Genomic DNA, 15,558 nt, shown 5'->3' on the forward strand with positions numbered 1-15,558 from the left:
AGCTCTTGATGTAAGTTAAGACTCTCTGGGCATTTGGGCAGCTCTTAGTTCTAAATCCGCCCCTATTCTTTTTTTTGTTTGTTTAATTTCTATTTATTTATTCTGAGAGCGAGTACAGGAGCAAGGGAGGGGCAGAGAGAGGGAGAGAGAGAATCCCAAGCAGGTTCTGTGCTGCCAGCATGGAGCCCGACGCAGGGCTTGATTCCAGAACTGTGAAATCATGACCTGAGCTGAAATCGAGTTGGGACATTCAACCGACTGAGTCACCCAGGCACCCCCAAATCTGTCCCTATTCTTTACTGAAATACACGGTTCATACATACCTCCTCTAACTGTTTTTTAAGATCCATTATTTCTTTCCTATATCTTTTCAGGAGAGCTTCATCACTTGATACCTCATTAACATAAGGAGTATTCTTCATATATTTGGCAGTGCTGGCAAACTGGGGAAAAACAGAAGAGTGTTAAGTGTTCAACATCAGAAAAATCATTAACAATATTTAGGTTTCTTGTAATTAAGTTTTATAAGGAAAGATCAATCCTCCTCCCAGGTGGCTTAATACTTTTGAACACAGAGAGTATTCTCTATCCTTGTTACTTGCCTTGGCTGCTAGTCTTCAGAAGAATCAGGGAAATATCTCGAATACATATGCCAACAGAGAACCTACAAACACTGGCTTACTAGACTCCCATCTACTTGTCAAAGTCCAGAGCAAATGCTCCCTCTCCTCTGAAGCTTTGATTGCTCTGAACTCTATTCCATTAATTAATAGTTAATTAATCCAAGCCAACCACATTGGAAGACAGGTCTTATCTTCCCTATAGTACTATAAGATTTTCTTTTTCTTTAATATTTACTTAGTTTTGAGAGAGAGAGAGAGAGAGAGAGAGAGACAGAGCACCAGCAGGGGCGGGGCAAAGTGAGACAGAGACACAGAATTCAAAGCAGGGTCCAGGCTCTGAGCTGTCAGGACAGAGCCCAATGCAGAGCTTGAACTCTGACTGTGAGATTGTGACCTAAGCTGAAGTCAGACACTTAACTGACTGAGCCACCCAGGCACCCCTTCCCTATAAAACTATAAATTGGGAAGTCAGAGACTGTACTTTCTATTTTTATCTGATACTACTTTGAGCCAGTGTCCAATAGCTATTTAAAACAATGTTTCTTAGAGTGAATCAGGAGTAACTTTAAGTGAGTCCATGAAGGTGACCGTTAAATAACACAATCCTGGACTGAGATGGCTATTCTATTGACATTTCTTAGTTTTCCTTTTTTTTTTTTTAAACAGAAAATGTAAGCCTTAGGCTCAGAGCAAAGACAATTAACAATCAGCTAGCAGGAATTTAAGAGTTATTTTATTAAAAACACACATACATATGTGTTTTTTGGGGCACCTATTTGTTGAAAGTGATACTAGTTCTTCATTCATGGGACTGACATAAAGTTTCCTTCCACAATAAATTAAGTAGAAATAGTGAGGTTTTTCTTTAAGGAAAGGTATCAGTATAATAGAGTTAGATATGGCAAAATTGTGGAGGTGGGAAATGAATGGCTGAAATTTGGGAAAATTAAGGAATACTATTTAGTAGGTAATACATCAATTTTATTGTAATAGGTATGTTATGTCATTAAAAAAATACCTAATTTTAGTGGGTAATTTTTTTTTTCTTAAAGACGATCCTCCCTCCCCCAAATACTGAAATAAAAATCAAACTCACCTGTAGAGTAGTAAGGGTTTCATCAAAAGACACTGGAGTAATTGTGCAGATAATACGGGTTTTTGCATTTCCTCCCAAGGAATTTTGGAGAATTCGTGTTAATTTACTGTCTCGGTAATTTATGAAACCACTTAGTGAGAAAGGAGTTTAGGGGAAAAATAGTCAGAATTTTTACATAACAAAAGTGGTTGGTTTTTAATGCAGAACCTTAAATTAGATACCATTTAAAAATTAATCCTTTATAGGTTAGATGAAGCAGATCAAAACTACTAAGTAAAAAATATTTAAAATGGAAAGTATATTTAGGAAGTCATAGTCATATATATAAGAAGTTAAGCATGCTCACAGAATCACAAAAGCTTTGGAACATATCGAAGAAATCAGGATGTTTGAGTGTCAGTGAATTATTACAATTCTCAACCTAATGGAAAATGTAAGCATTAATAGGTAAATGTACAATGGAATAAACTTACCCAACTTGTCCATCACTAAGTTTCTTGATCACTTGTCCCAAAATAAATAAACTTCGATTTATATTACAGCCTTCCTTGAGTCGTACACCTGCATTTATTAAGCAAATATGAAAACTAAGACTGGCCTCTGTACTAGATGATTAACTTATTTATCAATAAATTTTAAGAAGAACTAGGAATTTAAGGGCCAGATGATAAAGTCTGTGCTTTGGATTAGATCTGAGCCCACCTTTAATATCACTGGTTGAAGGAGCTCTTTCCCTATTCCTCCTACCTATTAAGTGCATTGGAAAGAGCCTTAGAGAAAGAGCAAAGAGAAAAAGATAGTTAAGAAAAAAAATTAAAGGGAAGTAAAGTTCATTTCCCCAAAGAGCCTAATTCATCGGATCAAATCTATTTTTTCCAAACTTCCAAATATAGGTAACTATAGACTTATAACCAAATTAATAAAAAATAATTATTTTTTTTAATGTTTGTTTATTTTTGAAAGAAAGAATGCAAGTGCGGGAGGGCAGAGAGAGAAGGAGACACAGAATCAGAAGTAGGCTCTAGGCTCTGAGCTGTCAGCACAGAGCCTGATGTGGGGCTCAAACTCACAAACTATGAGATCATGATCTGAACTGAAGTCAGACACCACCAACTGAGCCACCCAGGCACCCCAACAAAGTTCTTACTTTTAAACTGATATGCTCTCATGAGTCATATATCGAAAAAGAAAATAAGTACACTGAAAAAGCTCTCTCCTAATCCTGTGGTCCATTCAACCAGTTCCTGTCCCCCTACCAGAAAACCACTTTTATTAGTTGACTCTTGTAGAGATTTTTAGGAATTCAAGTTCATATATGTTTATTTCTTTCTTTTCTTCTTTTACACAAACAGTAGCCCACTATACATGGTAATTTGCACTTTGCTTTTTTCACTTGGCAATATATCAGGAAACACTCGTGTTTTCATTCTTTTATACAGCATAAAATCCCATTGTATGGATGTATCAGAATTTACTTATTCAGCATCCTGTTAAGGGACATGTAGGTTTTCAATATGCCACATATATAAAAAGTACTACAACAGGTAGTTTTGAACAGCTGTTATTTTACAGGTGCATTATTTAGCTATTGCTGTAACAAGCCAGCTAAAACAACAAGCATTTATTTCTTGTACTAGTTTGGTAGATAGAGGCCATGCTCAGATGAGGGTCTCTATGTCAGGCTGTAGGAAATAAAACATAGAAAGGTTTAACATCTTCATGATTTTGAAACTTCCCATCTAAGTATGATTGTCCAGTTGTTATAAATATTTGATTACATCCTTTAAGTATGTTTTAAAATTTTCTTTATTCTGGTCTTATGTAATTTGTGTTGTGTTTCTTCCTAGATATTAGATCAATTAAGTCATTATTGTAAGTGGAGTCTTTTTGTACACTAAATATTCCAGCTGGTTGTTTTTTGTATTAGGAGTTATTAATGTCTGTATATTAATTTTGTATCTACCTTCCTGAATTTCCTTACTAATTATGAAAATTTAGATGGTTTTCATGGTACTCTCATGAGCTTTGTAGCTATACAATCCTACCAACTGCATAGTTTTAGCTTTTTACTTGATACTATAGTAGCCCAAAATAGATAACTTGCTAGATATGGAAGCTGCTTTTTTACATTAAGGAGTTTTGTCACAAAATTACTATCTTTATTAGTTTCTAAAATGCGAGGTAGCACTTTTTTATTCTGTAAAAGAATAAGAGGACACTCAGGCCAACACATTTATGAGTTCCCATTACCTTCAGCGCCTGTTTGAGCAGCTCTTTCACTGCCTGCAAGATCAACCAAATTCTGTAAGAGAGATGAAAATGAAACTTTAGGAAAGGTAACTTGAAATAATAAAATCTCAATGGCTGAAAGAACAATTTTAACACATGGTTTACCTGCATACCCCATCTGTCTGCTGGCCTCTCACTCCACTGTTCAGGGCCTTCCCATTTCCGAATCAAACTGATGTGTGTACTTTTTTCCTCCCTTATAATATAGCCTCCATAATGTTGTCAGAATAGGCTCTCTATTTACTACACAAAGTTCAAACCCTCACCATAGTGAATATAATTCTTTATAATCTGGCACTTGTGTTACTCACTCTGAATTCTAGCTGACCTACTCACTATGCCCAAAATGCTTCCTGTACTTCTGTGCTTCCAATACCTACATTTTGCCTTTCTCTTTGTTTAGTTAGTTCTAATGTTTAGTCTGTCCTTATTCTTTATTCAGGACCAAAGACAATTGTTACCTCCTTCGTGAAGCTTTGCCATCTTTATCATTCCTTGCCCACACCTTTAACTGCTTTTTCAATTGTGTACCCAGGGGTCTTTAGAGATCTACCTTATTCTTCAGCACTTACTGTGCTGAGCTCATCATTTGTGTCTCTGCCTATACTGTAGCACCTTTAAAAAGCATGGGCCTCTCCTTCATTTCACAAACAATGTTGGAAACAAGTGATTGCCTGTCATGATCCAGGCAGTGTGTTAGGTGCTAGGATATGGCAGTGAATCAGACATGCAGACAAGTAAGTTCTCTGCTCTCACTGAGCTTTTATTCTACATGGGGCAGGACAGGGAGAGGAGAAAGTTGGTGAGAAGCGACAAAAAGATAAGAAATGCATCGTGGTAAGTGTAATATACATAATTTTTTTTGTTTTATTTATTTATTGAGAGAGAGAGAGGAAAGCAAAAGAGGGACAGAGAGAGAACTCCAAGCAGGCACTGGTGCTGTCAGTGCAAAGCCCGATGCAGGGCTTGGACTCACAAACTAAGATTATGACCTGAGTCGAGATCAAGAGTTGGATACTCAAGGGACTGAGCCACCCAGGATGCCCCCATACAGATCATTTAAATAGAGTGCTAGAAGGGGAAAGAGGAAGGTACAGAGTAGGTTCTTTGGACTTGATGGCAGGGAAGTCCTCCCACTAAGCTAGAATCTGGAATGACAGAGAAGAGGGGGCTGGCCATGAAAGCTCATGGGAGCCATAGTCCAGATAGAAAGAACAGCTAGTATACCCAGTCACAAAGCAGAAATGAGCTTGGCGTGTTCAAAAAATAGAAAGGGCAGAGTTGGTGAAGTGGAGCTGAGAGGAGATCAGGTCAGAGAAGTGGGTAAGGGTCAGATGGTGCGGGGCATGGTAAGCAAGAGCAAGAACTCTGGATTTTCTAAATGTGATGGGAAAGGGTTTGAGCAAGGCAGTGGGAGTCATATCTTGATTTAACTTTTGGCAGAGAAGGGTGAGAAGCGTGGGTAGAGAAGGAATGCAGGGAGGCAAGAGTGGTAGCTAGGAGCCTGCTCATGCAGAAATCTGAGAGGTGATGGTGGCTTGGAGCAGTGAGGTGAGACGGAAAACAGTAAGTGGTGGAGGGATGTCTTCCTTATTCTTTTAATCTCAGGGCCTAGTACTATGCTCAGAACATGATGAGGCCTTGGCAAATATTCTCAGTGCCTTAAAACAAAGTCAGAGACTTTCACGGATGGGCAGTAATTATGTACTCCTGTTTTAATTATGTCCTATCTCAGACACTACTTTCTCTAAAATTCTCAGTCTAATGTTTCTTATATGGCATCTATTACAGAAGACCTAAATAAATAATAAAGGGGCAGAGTGGTGATGAAGGCAGCATGAACTGAGGAATAAAGATGGGAGCAAGTATCAGTGTTCAAAGACACCAAGAGGCTCCAATCTATATACAAGAGAAGGCTCATGTGGAGTAGAAGGAAATTAAGTTAGGTTGGTTGAGAGTGGCCGGAATTTGTCAAAGGATGCAACATAACAAAAGCAGTACTTAGTAACATCAGAAATCTGCTAGGAGACTACAGAAAGGAAGACCAGAGTCATAGAAGCCAGTCAGGAGATGAGGACCTAAATGAGTGTGATGCCCATGGGAATGCTGAATAAGAAATGCTGATGAGTGGACTCAAGGGGAAGGCTGAAAGAGAGGAGTCAGAACAGACTCGGGTCTCGCCCAGGTGACCAAGATAATGTTGGTACTCCTGGAAAAAAGGAATATTCACTATGATGGAAAGTAATTAATTTTGTTTTAGACACACTGAAATTTGAAGTAATAGTGGGACACACAATTATAATCATCTTTATAGGGATGTGAATTAGAACTCAGAAACTCTAGATAAAATAAATATTTGACTGTCACCAATACAGAAGTGATAACAACATCTGAGGGCAGACACAGGAAGCAAGACAGGCCGAAGCAGAACACTCCGATGTCTTGGAGAGTAGAGTAGGAGAAAGAATTCCCAAAAAGGGAAGAGAGAAGATGCACAGCCAAAAGAACCTGGATGTTGTGAACCAGAAAGATCAGAAGACACTTAAAAAAAAAAAAAAAAAAAAAAAAAGAGCCAGAAAATGATCTTTTGGGGGAAGGCTTCTTTCCAAGAAGATACTTACAGTAAGTAGAAAGGCTGAAGGGTTGGACCAGATGGTCCTATAGTCCCTAGGTGATATAGCATCAAATTATATGAAAAAGTCATCAAATGGATTACTGACCAAGTCAAGAGTATTAAAGAAATTATTAAGAGAAAAGTTGTAGTGAAATATCACAGGCTGGGTTTAGAAAACAAAACAGAAGTTAGGTTCTGTGTTTTGTTGTTAAATTAAAGCAAGACCATCTACTAAAATAAATTTTATATTGGTATGGTGAGATAACTGAGGTGAACAAGAATTAGATATTTATTAAGACTGATTTTTCAAATCTGAAAGTGAATAATTAGAGATTTATTATTTTTTTCCCTAAAGTTTTCAAGAATAAACTTAAGTCATATCCTCCATGAAGCTAGGAAATTTAGACCCTGAAGATGGAGAATAAAGCAATATTGGCAAGGAACAGGAAGGAAGCACAAAAAAAGAGAGAGAACGGCTTCAGTGCAGCAGGAAGGAAATGGTGGCTTACTTATGTAGAAAAAAGAAATGTTTAGAACATGATTAAATTCACTATTCAGCAAACAAGTACTGAATATAAACTACATATACTGTGTTGGGGCTATAAAGATGAGTAAGATGTCACTCTCCAAGGCATTTCCAGTCTCAAACACTATGCTTATAATATAAAACATTTCCTTATTTTATTGAAGAATGAACTTGAATAATGTGATTTACTTTTTAAACCATCCCAGCTAGGCTTTTGTTGATCTCACGAGTCTCCATTTTATTGGCTGAGTCAAAACAACAAAAACAACAAAAGAACCAAATTGCCCCCACCCTTGTTTCAAGAATATACTCTTAAATGCATATGGAAAAGCTCTTCCCCAAGAACTCAGGTTAGGAAAAGTGCTTTGATCTAAATTTTAGGAGATATCAGCCATAACATAACAACAAAGACCCTCTGAATTCTTCCTATGTTTTCGCTTGAAATTTCATGTTTCTAGATGAGACTAAACTACCAATTTATAGATATTTTTGCCTGTTTGGTGCAGTTAACAGTTCTTATGAAGCTAAACATCCAGCAGCCAAATTAAATGATGGTTTGGCCCATATGGTATGGGATCATGGTCCATCAATACTCACCAAATGGGACACCTTGACGGATCCTTCACAATTGGAAGGTTCCCCTTTCTCTCTACTTTCCAAAATCTAGACAGAAGAAAAGAAAACTTGTAAAAAAATTAGTGTACTTTTAATTGCAAAGACCAAACAGAGCGTTACCTACCATCCTGAAAATGGTATGAGAACGACTGCTTCTTTGATTCATTTTCGTAATTCCATAATGTCTATTCTCTGTAAAAAGGGAGTCATATTTCAGGTGTGTATTTTAAAATTCAAAGAAAAATATAAACTTCTTTTTTAGACCAAAAAGTATGATTTGAAGCCTAAATACATTCAATTGAATAGTTTTTACAAGTGTTTTTGGAAAAATACAGTATAAAGTCTTACTCTCTCCTTTTGTGATCCACTTCAAAGCCATTTCTGATGTATAAACCACTTCTTCTGTGAGATCAGCCACATATACATTCCTCTGAAACAAGTTTAAGAATAGAGAGGAAGTCACTAAGAAGTCTGCAAATCAAAAGATGTGAACTAGTATAGAATTCACTTGTAGAAGTTACAAGTGAAAAATGGATGAAAATAACAAGTAAACTATGATATGTACAATTTATTTATGTACCAAATTCTAACCTGATGCTTCCATTTGCTCTTTTTAAAGGCACTTATACCAAAACATTACAGCTGTCAATGTTTAAAAATGATACATGTTGCTCATATGCTATCTCTATAAACACTTAAAAAATAAACCATACAAACAGGAGACAGTTCAAAAAATATAGAACAAGGACATGAATCCCAACAAGCAAGTCTATTTTTAGAACCACACTAACTCTGTTACTCACGTTAAAGTCTTCCCGAATTATTAACGGCTTCATTTTTTGAGTGTCACAGAGTAAGTCTGTAATGGTTTCATTGTATATCTCCATGTAAGACACGCGTAAGAGAAATTCTCTGTCAGGAAGCTAGATGTAAAAACATCAGAGATCATCCATTTCTGAAAACCTAATACTGAATACTTATGTGCTAGTATTAAATATTAAAATATTCTAAGAAATTACCTTTGTAAAGCAAGCAACAATCAAACAAAACCTCATGTGGCTTTATATTCACAATAAACACAAAAATATAAAAACACATTTCAGTAATAATGAAAAGTATAGCATCAAAGAATTAGAAGAGGAGAATGCCCGGTCCAACTGTCTGAACTCAAAAGGAAATCTACCAATGGATGTTCAAATAAAAACACTACAAACCATTAAAATAGTAATGAAAAAATAATCTAAAACCAAATCTTAATTACTTAGATTGCTTATTCTGGTCTTCTGCTTTTCTTTCCTGTCTTTTCTCTAAATCTGCTTTTCTCTGTTCCTTTTTTGTTTTAATAAAATTTCTTTTTCATGTTTATTTTTGAGAGAGAAAGAGCATGAATGGGGGAGGGACAGAGAGAGAGACAGAGAGAGAGAGAGAGAAAGAGAGAGAGAATCTGAAGCAGGCTCCCGGCTCTGAGCTGACAGCACAGAGCCTGACACAGGGCTCGAACCCACGTACCGTGAGATCATGACCTGAGCCAAAGTCGGACGCTTAACCAACTGAGCCACCCAGGCACCCGTCTCTGTTCCTTTATAAGCACTGGTAGCAGGGAGCCTGGGTAGCTCAGTTGGGTGGGCATCTGACTTTTGATTTTGGCTCACAGTTTGTGAGATCGAGTCCCGTGTCAGACTCTGTCCTGACAGTGTGGAGCCTACTTGGGTTTCTCTCTCTTTGCTCCTACCCACATTTGTATGCATACACTCCCTCACTCAAAACAAATAAATAAATAAACTTAAAAAGAAATCACTGGTAGTGATTCTAGTAAGTGATTCTAACCATTCTAGTAAGATTTTCCTGTTCCTTGACACCCAGGTGTGATTAGTACTGTTTCAGTATTCAAGAAAAAGAATGAAAACTTTTTGCTCAACACAGTAAGTTTATGGGAAAAAAATAAATCTGTTATGCCTTCTTTACCCATGGCTAAGAGATAACTATAAATCTACTTCCTTTCATCACTGTAAGAAAATATTAAGGTTTCCATTCTACTATTACTACTTTTCCCTTTATGTGCCAGAATTTACCCAAGTTATTTACCTTTTTAATTTTTTGGAAAATGTCATGAATTGCCCTGGGTATTACTCCCAAATAATCCTCTGAACCCATCATGGTATATGTTTTTCCTGAAGCAGTCTGCCCATAGGCAAATATTGTACCTGTAAAAACAAAACACACACATGCAAAGATTAAAAATGAGTCTATATGGTGTGAAACTATCAATAGTTGAACCAAAATACTTCTACAATGAATACAAACCATTGTAGCCTTGTATGGCAGAATCTATGATAGGTACTGCTATTTCTTCATACACATTTTTAGTAGTTTCATTACTATGAAAGACACGATCTGAAAAAAAACACACACACACACATACACACAGAAGTTAAATCAATCAAATCAACTTTGTTTTCATTCCTAGTAGTTGTCCAAAGAAATAAAATGGTCAGGATATGTAAGATAAAATATTTAAGACATGATATTCTCTTCAACTTATTGGTTGAAAATATATCCTCTGAAAATATATTTCTCTATAAGGTAAGATGTGTTGGTCCTCACACAGAAAAAATACAAGTTAGACTTCTCAGATATCCTATGTGCTTTTAAGAGGCAGTAGGGCATAATGGCTGAATACAGAGTTACCAAATCAGACTGTCTGCAAATCTGGTGCCAACACTTATAAGCTATGTGACTTTGGGCAAGGTGGTTACTGCGTTTGTGCCCAGTCTGTAAAATGGATATCTATTCTCTTCCTCATAGAATTATTGTGAACCTATAGTCAATACTTAGGAAATATGGACTATTACTATTGAGAAATTTTAAAGTTTATAACGTAGTTAGCAAGAGGACCTAGATCAAATTACACCAAGATATGTACACCTATGGAAGAAGAGACCTGAACAAAGCTGAAATGTTACAAGAAATGACCAGATGGCTGGCTACTAAAGGAGGCTGGGTTTAGAGTACATTTGTATTGATGAATTAACTAGTCGAGTAGGTGGCTCTCTGTTTTGCTGGCATAAGTAGCACATTAAAAATGGACTACTCTTTCAATGGTGGCCTCATATGAAAAAGCTCACAAGAAATGGATTTAAATCAGGAGGGAAACACATCTACCTGCAATGAGAAATTCAGTGATCACACTGTTTGCCTCATGACGACACATTTGTCCTGAGGCAGGACTTTATGGAAAAATCAAAGTGCCATCTGAAGGCTGCTTAGTAAGGGATTATGATTTCAGAGCAAGGACAGAGGGCAGGATGATTCAAATCTAAATGCCATTTACTTTAGATAGGTGGATGAGTCCAAATCCACGATGGGCATACATGGCTACAGAGAACCCATAGATCATGAGTCTGAATGCTTGTGTATCCCTCACTCTTGGTTTTATAATCTCTGGCATTTATTGTACTACCTTTTAAAAAATTATGTTAATACTCTAAAACAGTACTTTACCAGAAATTGTTTTCTCTTCTTTACATCTTTGCTCTAAAACCTTTTATGATGGCTTTCTAGTTTAATGCTACTTCAACATCCTAACCATTTTTATTCCCAGAGTTGTTGAGAGGGCCTCACTGTTGCTCAGCGGTACCTAAATGACAGCATGCTAGTGAGTCTGACTCTTCCATTTGTGAGCTGTGTGACTCCAGGCCTGTTTTAGTTCCTTGCTGAAATGGAAAGGCACCTACTGTGTAGTACCTACTGCATAAGCTTGTTATGAGGATTGAATGAGTTAAAATATATGACATGCTGAGAACTGTATCTGGCACACTGTCAGCAGTATATCCATATTAAATCAATAAATCATCCGAGTCAACCTTCAGGGCCTCCATGACCCTCTGTCTTAGTGTCAGTGGTACCATTTTAGACAACTAGACTAGTTAGATCCCACTATAAATCCCACAAAGCTTATGCCATGACAAGTGTAATTACTTGTTTAAAGCCTCTCTCTCATCATATGGTAAGTTCTACAAAAGCAGGGGTAGGTCTCTGCTGTATTCTAACAGAAAAAGAAGGAATATCTTCACTATTCTTAAAATAATTGTGGAAAGTCTATACTACAATGAAAGATCTTAAAGATGACCTGATATTAAGCAATATATTTTAGGCTTATTGGGTTTTAGGCCACAAATTAATAAATAAGAGGAAAAAACGTTAGTTTCAACCTTAAGGCACTATGACTATAACTGCATTTTAAATATCAATTTATTATCTTACTTGTCATCATGAAGGATGAACAATTTTTTAGTTTCTACTAAAGCCTAGTTTGATCTTTAATGACAAATCCAGGATTATTGATAAGCCTTTTATAGTCCTAACAGGAAAACGATAGATATTAACTCTTCATGCTATTATAAGCTTACCAAAATGGAAGGATTTACTGCCATCAACTTGATAAATGGCATTGTTGTCAGTTTTCCAGTAAACTTGGGTATCTTCTCCACGAGCTTCTCTGAAATAAAAACACTGCATTTTAGTATAACTGGTCATGGAAATCATGTTATATGACAGATAATTTAAAAGAGTCTATCTTCTGAAGAATATTTTATTTTAATGAACAAATAAATTTATTTTAAAATATTTATTTTTGTTTCTCATTGCCATGTAGTATTCCATGGTATAGATAAACCACATCTTCTTGATCCATTCATCTGTTGATGGACACTTAGGCTCTTTCCATGTTTTAGCTATTGTGGAGAGTGCTGCTATGAACATTGGGGTACATGTGCTCCTATGCATCAGCATTTCTGTATCCCTTGGGTAAATTCCTAGCAGTGCTATTGCTGGGTCATAGGGGAGTTCTACTGTTAGTTTTCTGAGGAACCTCCACACTGTTTAAAAAAAAAAAAATATCAACTGGTGGCAACTTCTCTCCACCACTTAATCTATTGACTGTTAACTTCACTAATATATTATTTTGTGATAAATTTAATTTGTTAGTGATTAAAATAACACTGATAAATGGAAAAAAATATTTATTTTTGAGAGAGAGACAGAGTTAAAGTGGGGGAAGCACACAGAGAGAGGGAGACACAGAATCGGAAGCAGGCTCCAGGCTCTGAGCTGTCAGCACAGAGCCCGATGCAAGGCTCCAATTCACAAACTGTGAGATCATGACCTGAGCCAAAGTTGGATACTTAACTGACTGAGCCACCCAGGCACCTCTTCTGAAGAATATTTTAAAAGATAGTATTGGGGCATCTGGGTGGCTCAGTGGGTTAAGCGTCAGACTCTTGGTTTCAGCTCAGGTCATGATCTCATGATTTCTGAGTTTGAGCCCCAGGTTGCCTTGGTGGTAAGGAGACTGCCTGGGATTCCTTCTCTTTCCCCCTCTCTCTGCCCCTCCTACTCTGTCTCTCTCTCTCTCAAAATAAATAAACTTAAAAAAGAAGGTATTGATTTATACTAGATATGAGAAACATGGAAAATCTGCTTTTGAGGAGTCAGCACTTTTAAGTGGGGTTCAGTGACCTCCTGCCTTCCCATGGGAGTTTTCTCCTGAAGTTCTTCATTTCCACCCTCCTACCCAGTACTGGTTGCTGCAAAGATACATTCAAAATGCAGCTCTGATTATGTGCCTCTTGCTCAAAATTATTAAAAAAACATCTGAAATTCTTAATATGGCACACTAGATCTGGAACATGTTTATTTCTCTCTTCAACGTTATCTTGCTCTAAATTCCTATATATACCTAAAGCTGCAAACAGTTTTGACAGTCCCTTTCAAAATAAGAGATTCAGCCCTTCTGTGCCTGAAATAAACCTGACTTACCTTTCCATTAAGTAATTTAGCTATTCTTTCATTCATAAAAGGTGTCAGGAGTTTCATGACACCAGCCCTGTGCCCCGTGTCATCTCAGAGGTTAATGACTCCTAGAGCAAACACTCTCTACCTATCATAACACTTGTCACTGTGTATTGTAATTGTAGCATAATTGTCTTCTAATGCATTAGGTAATGAGCCCTTTAAAAATAGGAAATTCATAAAAAAAAGAAATTCTTCATTTCGATATTCTCATTTATTAACACCTAGTGATATTTAACAAATATTTCTCAAACACAAAATACATTAGTATTCTGTAGTGAGGGCCACAGATCAGTGAAAAGCAAAGACTTCATTTTTTCCCTATCTTGCTTTTTTTCTCTGTAGCATTTATGACTCCTATAACATTATGTCAACTTAACATTTTATATTTTTTACTTTATTTTCTGTCTGGGCACTAGAATGTAGACCCACAGGGCAACTATGGTAGTGTCTGTGTAGTAGTGTACATTGTACTAAAAAAATCAGTATTGATAAATATCAGCCATTCAACGTTCTGAATGTTAAATTGAGTCATTGACTGAAGTCTTGAGTGCCTTTGAATACAATGCAACAAGGCAGACTAGTCCTTGCTCTCAAAGAGTATACAGTAAAGAGGGAGAGACGGTTTAGTGCAAAATAACAGATGAGTACCAATAAAAATCTTTCCGATACGACTTCCTTTAAGGAGTGGAGTTGGGTGGGGTGGGAGGCGCATATGGGGAGAAGGAGTGCAGCGCCGGCGTTGAAGTTTTTAACGCTGGCAAACCCAAGTTAACAGCTAAAGGACTCCTACAGCTGGAAATTATCTTCTTGGTCTTCCGATCCTTCCCCGTCGTCACTAACTGATAAGGACACCTTGGCACAAAGCAGGTAAGCGGCCGAGATACCAGGCAGCAGGAAGGGGCAGCGAGAACCCACTCTCCGGCTCAGGCCAGCGCCAGAGGCCGCAGCGGGGACCCGCTCTCGGTCTGGTCCACCTACCTGCTGTTGAGCGGCCGGACCCGCACGCACACCGCGACAGCCCCTTCCTCCGCCATCCTGCCAGCCTAGATCCCAAGAAACTGGCACAGTCTCGTTCCGCGTCTCCTCTGCTGAGAGCACGGACCGCCCCGCCTTTAAGTTTAAAATTTCCCAAACTACGCGTCTGATTGGGTGGCGGTATCGTGACGTCATGGGTTGTTCCAATGCACGCGGCGTGGGGGGAGTCGCAGGCCGGAGGCGCGTCCACGGTAAAAGGTGCAGGGGGGAATAAAGGATCTGGAAGACAGTAGGGTAGGGAGTCCCAGAGACGGGACTCGGAAGCAGGCTGGCAGCAGGCGGAAGCGGCTATTCTGGCTTTATCTGCTATTTTATCTGGCTATTATCTGCTAAAAGCCACTGAAATGCAGGCAGCTGTTTACAAACCTCACCCCCAAAGAGTATGCGGTCTGTAGGAAAACAAGGCAGAGAATTTTTTCCCCCCACCAAGAGTTAAGACCTTTAAATCCGCAAACAGAAGTAAGAATCTCCTGTTTTATTTAATTAAAAACACCTTAAAAGACAAGAGTTGAAAGTCACTGCGCTGCCCAGAAACGTAAGAATCATATTGTGCTCCTTAGAAACTCTGAGTTTTACGTTTTCCTTTGTCTTTGAACTCCTATTTCCAATGGCAGTGAGTTCCTCAGAGGCTGTTTTAGAAAGAATTCTTGAACACTGGAAAAACTCTTTGAGTAATGCGGTGAACGTTTATTACCAAGAGTGGGAACATTATTCTAAAAAATTCTTTCCTGGAAATAGTGCTATTTTAAAAAATTATGTATCATAGTAAAGTGTTAACATGTTTTTAAAGAGTGATTTCATTCCCTTTCTTAGTTGATTTAAGGAGCTTCAGGAAGTATTCCTTTTCCCTCACCAAAAATATGACCTGCAGTTACTAATAAATGTTTATTACTTATAGGAGTAGAAA

At 37.6% G+C, this 15,558-nt stretch overlaps 1 protein-coding gene across 1 annotated transcript in view; it reads right to left on the reverse strand.

Moving 5' to 3' along the window:
* CENPE (centromere protein E) overlaps positions 1–14,786 on the reverse strand; it is an 82,125-nt gene extending 67,339 nt beyond the window's left edge. Inside the window, exons 1-12 of the mRNA XM_077755719.1 lie at positions 14,407–14,786; positions 12,173–12,261; positions 10,068–10,157; positions 9,849–9,967; positions 8,567–8,686; positions 8,112–8,193; positions 7,888–7,955; positions 7,746–7,811; positions 3,970–4,021; positions 2,193–2,280; positions 1,720–1,849; positions 324–443 (exon numbers count right to left, since the gene is read on the reverse strand). Coding sequence (XP_077611845.1) covers positions 324–443; positions 1,720–1,849; positions 2,193–2,280; positions 3,970–4,021; positions 7,746–7,811; positions 7,888–7,955; positions 8,112–8,193; positions 8,567–8,686; positions 9,849–9,967; positions 10,068–10,157; positions 12,173–12,261; positions 14,407–14,786 — 1,404 coding nt within the window. The remainder of the gene's footprint in view (positions 1–323; positions 444–1,719; positions 1,850–2,192; positions 2,281–3,969; positions 4,022–7,745; positions 7,812–7,887; positions 7,956–8,111; positions 8,194–8,566; positions 8,687–9,848; positions 9,968–10,067; positions 10,158–12,172; positions 12,262–14,406) is intronic.
* Between the last annotated feature and the right edge of the window lie 772 nt (positions 14,787–15,558).

This window comes from Crocuta crocuta, unplaced genomic scaffold (assembly GCF_008692635.1).
Source record: "Crocuta crocuta isolate KB4526 unplaced genomic scaffold, BGI_CrCroc_1.0 scaffold92, whole genome shotgun sequence".
NCBI classification, from domain to species: Eukaryota; Metazoa; Chordata; class Mammalia; order Carnivora; family Hyaenidae; genus Crocuta; species Crocuta crocuta.